A 6,455-nucleotide genomic window follows, 5' to 3' on the forward strand; every position below is an offset into this window, starting at 1 on the left:
AAAAACGTGAAGCTCATCCTCTTAAATGCAGAGTACGTCAACATTACTGCCGAGTTTTGTCTTACCTTACGGGTTGGTACTATGTCTGTCAATGAGCAACACACGGCCAAGTCAGGTATGCTATGGTGTTTAGATTTCAATCGGCACAAACTGTTAGAGAAAAACAAATCTTTACATTTCTTGAGCAAGGACAGCTTTTTATTAGAGTCAGAAAAATTATATATCCTTCATTTAAGTCGCCCAATCAAAACCTTGATATCTTTGAACTACAAGTTGAAAACAAAATATATACCTGGAGAGTGGAACCGTTTCGCTATTTCCATAATCCACGTATATCACTTCCACTCTGGATTTGTTGACCTTGACCTTTGGCTTAACATCCAGCTTGCCATCTGGTTTCACAGTAGGCTTAACCTCAAACACAATATCTTGACTGGTCTCTGACCCGACCTCCGAACCAACCTCTAGGTAATTCTCATTGGCCCCCTCAGTTCCTGTTGCTGTTTCTCCTTGGGTTTCTGTTGGCGTTTGTTTGGGGCTCTGAGGTGGTGTAGGAATGGGTGATATGACCTCTGGATCAGGGTAAGTGATTGACTTGATTCGAACCCGGTACCATGTCTTATCAGCTTCATATAAACAGCACAACATAGCACCTGGGTAGAAAATTATCAGGTTTAATTATAAACAGAACAAAACACCTGCTATACAAAGTGAGTGTATAAAGCACATAATGGGTGCCAACCAGTACAGTAGCATTTAACCTCCTTACCAGCACTCAGGTTGTCAGGCAACCTGTTAGATTCCTTGAAGGATTTGCAATCTTTGTTGATGCGAACCATCATGTTACTGAGTTGTGATTGGTCGGATTCCCGCTGAATATAGAAACAGCATGGGTTGCGAATATGGGTGACTCGAACTAACTCACGCCCTAGGACATCTAACAAGAAAGGGAACAAGTTCAGATTTCCATTGAGTCTGTGTAAAGAATTAAAAATGTCTCAACAAACTAGAAAACCTTTCGAAAAAAACGGACCTACACATTTTCAGTTCACACTTCCAATATTTACAATTTCCATGTGTGACCTCCCCAATAAAACATTTTCTGTGAAACCTATGAAAGACACATAGCTGCTGTCATTTTTTTTAAGCCATAAGGTGAGAGGGTTTCAAGTTAGATGAAATATAACTCAGAATAAGACAATTTACTTGATCCTCGGGGAGACAGATGACTCCGAACAAGTCTGCTTTCTTTCACTTTGCCTGTTGGGGTTGTTTCACCAACTTTTGTTGGTACAGCTGCATTCTGGCTTTTACCTTCATAAATATGATTAAAAGAAATGAATGAAAGGCACCAAATATTACTTTGCATGAACCAAGTCTAGTATGGAAAAAACAAATTTAATTTTGATTCTCTTGCAATTTGGGTTACAGCTGATTAGGCTGTTGAAGTGACAATAAATTATGACTTTGGTTCCCTTAATCCTCATCTAGTTCCATTTAATCACAGAAACTCTCCTTACCGCTTGGCGACAATGCTTTGTTTTGTTCTTTCTGCTTCTTGTAGTTGTGGATAGCTGAATTGTTTAAGATGTCATCATTGATCACAGGTGCTTCCCAGTCATCAGGAAGATCTGACTCTGTCTTTAGTTCTAATCTGTCAGAGTAAACACTCAAACTTGTTTGGCCACTCTTGACAAATGTTTTGCATGGTACCATTGCTCAAATTTTATCTCACACACAAGTGAAAAAAAGTATTACAATATGATCTTCAAGGGCTACTTTTTGATAAATACTTCCTGATTTTTTTTAAAGGAAGAAATAAATGCAACAAGATTGATTTTTTCTTACCTTGGCTCTGAGCAGATTTTGACTGCCCCAAATGTCATTAAGCTACTGACAGTGTCACTGCTGTAAGTGAAACAACTCAGCGGTTGTTGTTGTTCTGATTTGGGAATCACTATGTGATTAGGCAAAGCCTGTGATGACTGTAAGGTATGAACAAGCTTGGTAATGTTGGCAGGAATAACAGCGTCATCACCAAGGCCAATCAATGCATCTGACAGAAATTAAACAAAGTAAAAATTATGACCACTTCAAACCTCAGTTAGGTCTATCATGGGAAGTAAATCACCTAATGAACTTCTTAGAAATAAGTTTAAGTCAAATGCTCTGGAACACTGAACAAATTTTTACCTATGATAGCCGATTCCAAGATACTGATATTCCCTTCAATGTTAGTCAACATGGCACCTATATACTGGATCTGCTGAGAGGCAACACCAACTATCTGCTCCACTAAGGCATGCTCTCTGAAACACAAATCATCATTTCACACGCACATAAAAAATTTTGAACATGCAAAAAAATTCTCTGAATGTGACTTAATGTACTATTAGAACCTGCAGTAAAAGCCTCGGGATGTTGTCAACTTGAAAGGAAAAATAAAAGAGTACAAAACCCTTATCTGGACCAAAGCAACTAAAACCTGGCCAACAGACATGTTGGTTCAGTCTACTTCAGAGATACTAGATCCAGGGTGTCCAAAAAGGAAAATTTCTACATCACAAAGTTTCCATTTTGGGATTAAATGACTACAAAGTGAAAACTATGTTACATGTAGTTGATTCCAAGACAAGATGAATGCCAGTGTATCTCAGACTCTACCTGAGTTGTAAGACAGCATGGAGATGAGCAAATGAAGCCTTGACGCCATCAGCAACATCATTAAGCTCCTTGTGTATGTCTCGCTTTGTGTCTTTAGCCATCTGAATAATGAAAAACACAATTTCCTTTTATCTTTTCGTTTAGTAGAGCAATTACAACTTAACGATATGCAAGGCAAAGTATTAGCAGCATAAACACAGCTTTCCTGTTTGTTTCAAAAGCATATTTGCTGTAGTTACCTGTCGAGCATAATACTGGTGCTTGAGTACTTCCTTGGCAATGTCACAGGCTGGCTTTAGTTCCTTCCAGGATTCCTTGTCCTGTCAGACAATAAATCAAAGACGAACTTCAACGTGCTACTTGGAGAACTTGCCCACTAATACTAACTTGCCCCTGACCAGCTTATCTCCAAGCCAACTCACCCCCTGACTGACTTGTTCCCTGATGGACTAGCCCCCTGACCGACTAGCCCCTGACCGACTCAGCCCTGGACACTTAACTCATTTAAAAACCTAACACAATTTGTCAGTGGTCATCAAGTTTCTGTATAGTGTGAGGTCCACGTCAGATGTTCTTAAGCTCATTCAATAACTTGTGGGACTGGATGCTTATAATAACTTTCCATGTTTCAAACAGAATCGTTCAACTTGTGTGGTTTTTTCGGTGAAGGGAAAACTTTTATTTTAGGGACATACAGATCTATGTTGCTTATCGGAGGGCATATCCGGTTCACAATGGTGACGTCACTTCAGTTTAAAACATGCCCACTGCACATGCACTGCACATAGAGTTACATGCATTGATTGCCGTTTACATGGAACCATGGCCCTGGAAGTTAACGCGCAACTTCAGCGATTGTCCAATGAGAGCCTGCAAATTGTTACGCATCCGCCTTTGTGATAAAGTCACTTACTAACTGGATAAATAATGTTTGACCATGTCTCCTTTCTCTGTGGCTGATTCAGTGATGTAACTCCCATTGACAGTTCAAATCACCCAGATCAATTCCAATCAGTCAGATTAGTTGAAAAATAAGATCCATGTCACATACCTGATCAGAAAGCTGTATAATGTCGTGACCTTTATGATTTCCCATCAGAGCACACAAGGCACAGATAGGTACCTTGTCTTCCTTGCAGAAGAACTCAAATTCCCTTCGTTCGTGCTCCTTGCATCCCTCTTCACTCCTGTAAAAAAAAGAATTAATTAACATTGCTTCATTATCTCTTCACCAAGTTTCCTCAAGCATGAACGATTAGAATATTGGCAGAATCTTTCCATTCTACCAAAGAAGACAAACAATATTATTAACAGAAACTTCAAATTACCAAAAGTCAATTTTCTTGAGAAAATAATAATCATGAGGATCTATTTCCCTCAACTCACCTGGATGTGCTCAATGGAATAGAAGGGTGCGTCTGAAGAGCACGTGACCCACGATGCAATCGTGCAAAGCAAGGTGCACAATAAATGTCGCCACACTGCTGGCACTGACAGGTGGCTATGATACGATGACAACCAGTGCAGAGTTCCTTGCCTCCTGAAAGAAAGGCAGAAAAGCTAGCATTACCAACTTTACATAATTTTATAGCAGTACTAAAGAAACATCAAAAAATAAGGAATATTTTTATTTCTTTACTTGATATTTTTACCTTCCAATTGTACCCCTTTGTACTCAAGCTTTGAAGAAGGCTGAAACTCAACTTTCTGGTCACTAAAATAAAAACAGCAAACAGAATGCTTGAACAATGACCATTCAGATCCAACACGGAAATAATCTGAAGGTCTTCAAAAATTAATCACCTAGGCCTACAACTTCTCAGAAAGGTAAGATGTAATCTGTTTACAACCATGAAAAAAGTTAAGGACTTACAACATATCCATGACTTGCTTCGTGTTCCAGGTGGCATATCCAAGCATGTAGTAGTTAGCTGGTAACTGCTTGATACTAGCTTCACCTAATGGCATAGAGGTCACTACCTGACATGTTGGGCATGCTATGCTTGTCTTGAGAACCTTCACTTGTTTGCTGATACATCCCTGACAGAAGGTGTGGCCACAACGCAAGAGGAGGGGCTGAAGAAAACGTTCATGGGCTGAAAGAAAAAATTATGTCACAAATTGTTGGTGAAAAAATGCTGTGCCTGAAAATTGTGGCTGCATCTGAAACATGCGCTTCGCCCTTGTGAGTAGCCACTTGAAATTTTCACGTATACATGTAGTACTATTGCTCTCATCTGCGGCTAGTTGATTCCAACATTCACTCCATTCAGCAATCGGCATGATTTTTTGGGTAGGGGGATCCCAAACTAATGACTAAACTGGAGGAAAAGAAACAAACAGAAGTCTAGTTTCCCACATCAAGTTTATCAGAAGGCAATGAAATAACTCACTTGCCCACCAATTCCACAAATACCTTATCGGGAAACATTTTTCCCAACCACATCAAACTAATGAGCAGAAAACAATGATATTTCACATGCAGAGATGCCAACTTTTCAAAATGAAACAGTGTAATCCCATCACACTTCAATTAGAAAAAAAAAGATAAAACAAAGTTTAAAAAAATCCTGTTGTCTTTTCTTTCAACACAAACACCTGCAAACAATTTCTTTTCACATCAAAACACTTGTATTAACCTGACTAGCATTGTGCAAGTGTGAATTGTCCTTAATTGTTGATTATATTTCAACATTAATTCTGATACGTTTTTATTTTAATCAATTTGTGGCAACTTTTGGCAACTTTCGTCCCATTCAATCAGCACAAAATATTGTCTAAAAATCCTTACCTACCGACCTTATTTAATGGGAAGCAGAGCTTTTTTTTCTTGGCCTAATTAATGTGCTTCTCAGTGTCATAAAATCCAGCACGGGCCATATTCATCATGCCACAGTTACATGCATTGCAAAACATGTAAGTTTCTCCGTGACAAGACTCTAATAAAGGCCTATTTTTGGTGTATTCCTCCCTGAACTTCTGCTCACTTGTTGCCACTGTGCAAAACAAGTCCAGTTGCTCAATAAATATCCAAGAATCAAATCCTCGACAGTCCTCCACTCTGGTCAATTTTAGCACGACTATGATTAATATGAGGTGCATTGTGACGCTACATGTACATGGAGCTTAAGTAGAGTTTACACACATGGTTTTGTACCTTCAAGTTGAAATTCATAAAAATCTTAATCTGGATCGTACTAAACAAATCGTAAATATTGTGCTTAAATCGTACAAGTTGGCATCTCTGCACATGATGTACTGTCCAAGCCGCCCCGAGAAAACTGTAAATCATACACATGCATGTACCTGCCATAGCGTAGGTACGTCATGTGCTAGTTTTACATGTCTTAAGCTTGTATCGACCATGATCATGATGCATTCTGTTGGTTAAAGACGTATGACCATTATCTCATAATTAGTACCTACCTCCATGACCATCCCACAATGCCTACAAAAAACAATGACAGATTTCTTCACAAATTGTAACTTAGGCCTAGGCCTATGTAAAGTTTGTTTACCAGGACCTTGAGCCCCTCTAAAGCTTCGAAAGCAGTGGGGGCACGTCTGGCCCCCCTCCCTGGCCTCCTCCATACTGCAGTGGATTTAATCACAAAGTTGTGGTGACTTTTTTAGCTTCAACTTTCAAGCATTTTCAATGTCACGTCAAGTTAAGAGGAAAGCGCCTCGCCACGGCGTCTTGGAAGTGAACATGCTGAACATTAACGTAACAAGTGCTGTTGCGCCACCATGCGACGTAATGAAACCACCATAAAAGTTAATAGGTCAAGGGT

At 39.4% G+C, this 6,455-nt stretch overlaps 1 protein-coding gene across 12 annotated transcripts in view; it reads right to left on the bottom strand.

The window, feature by feature from the left end:
• LOC110974416 (RING finger protein 17-like) overlaps positions 1-6,396 on the bottom strand; it is a 77,971-nt gene extending 71,575 nt beyond the window's left edge. For 11 of the 12 annotated variants that reach the window (XR_015427796.1, XR_015427797.1, XR_002597582.2 and 8 more), the window contains exons 1-14: positions 6,183-6,396; positions 4,538-4,760; positions 4,317-4,378; positions 4,051-4,204; positions 3,716-3,851; positions 2,904-2,984; positions 2,665-2,765; positions 2,194-2,309; positions 1,849-2,056; positions 1,521-1,654; positions 1,207-1,314; positions 770-937; positions 293-653; positions 66-150 (exon numbers count right to left, since the gene is read on the bottom strand). Coding sequence is in view for 3 of the 12 variants with exons in the window: in XM_022226031.2 (XP_022081723.2) it covers positions 66-150; positions 293-653; positions 770-937; positions 1,207-1,314; positions 1,521-1,654; positions 1,849-2,056; positions 2,194-2,309; positions 2,665-2,765; positions 2,904-2,984; positions 3,716-3,851; positions 4,051-4,204; positions 4,317-4,378; positions 4,538-4,760; positions 6,183-6,255 (2,010 nt within the window). In the remaining 9 variants the exon portion in view is untranslated. The remainder of the gene's footprint in view (positions 1-65; positions 151-292; positions 654-769; positions 938-1,206; positions 1,315-1,520; positions 1,655-1,848; positions 2,057-2,193; positions 2,310-2,664; positions 2,766-2,903; positions 2,985-3,715; positions 3,852-4,050; positions 4,205-4,316; positions 4,379-4,537; positions 4,761-6,182) is intronic. The other variant, XR_015427798.1, reaches the window with a different exon arrangement.
• Between the last annotated feature and the right edge of the window lie 59 nt (positions 6,397-6,455).

The sequence above is a fragment of the Acanthaster planci genome, linkage group LG15 (genome assembly GCF_054643075.1).
Source record: "Acanthaster planci isolate LZ-2023a linkage group LG15, COTS_SCS, whole genome shotgun sequence".
Classification (NCBI taxonomy): domain Eukaryota; kingdom Metazoa; phylum Echinodermata; class Asteroidea; order Valvatida; family Acanthasteridae; genus Acanthaster; species Acanthaster planci.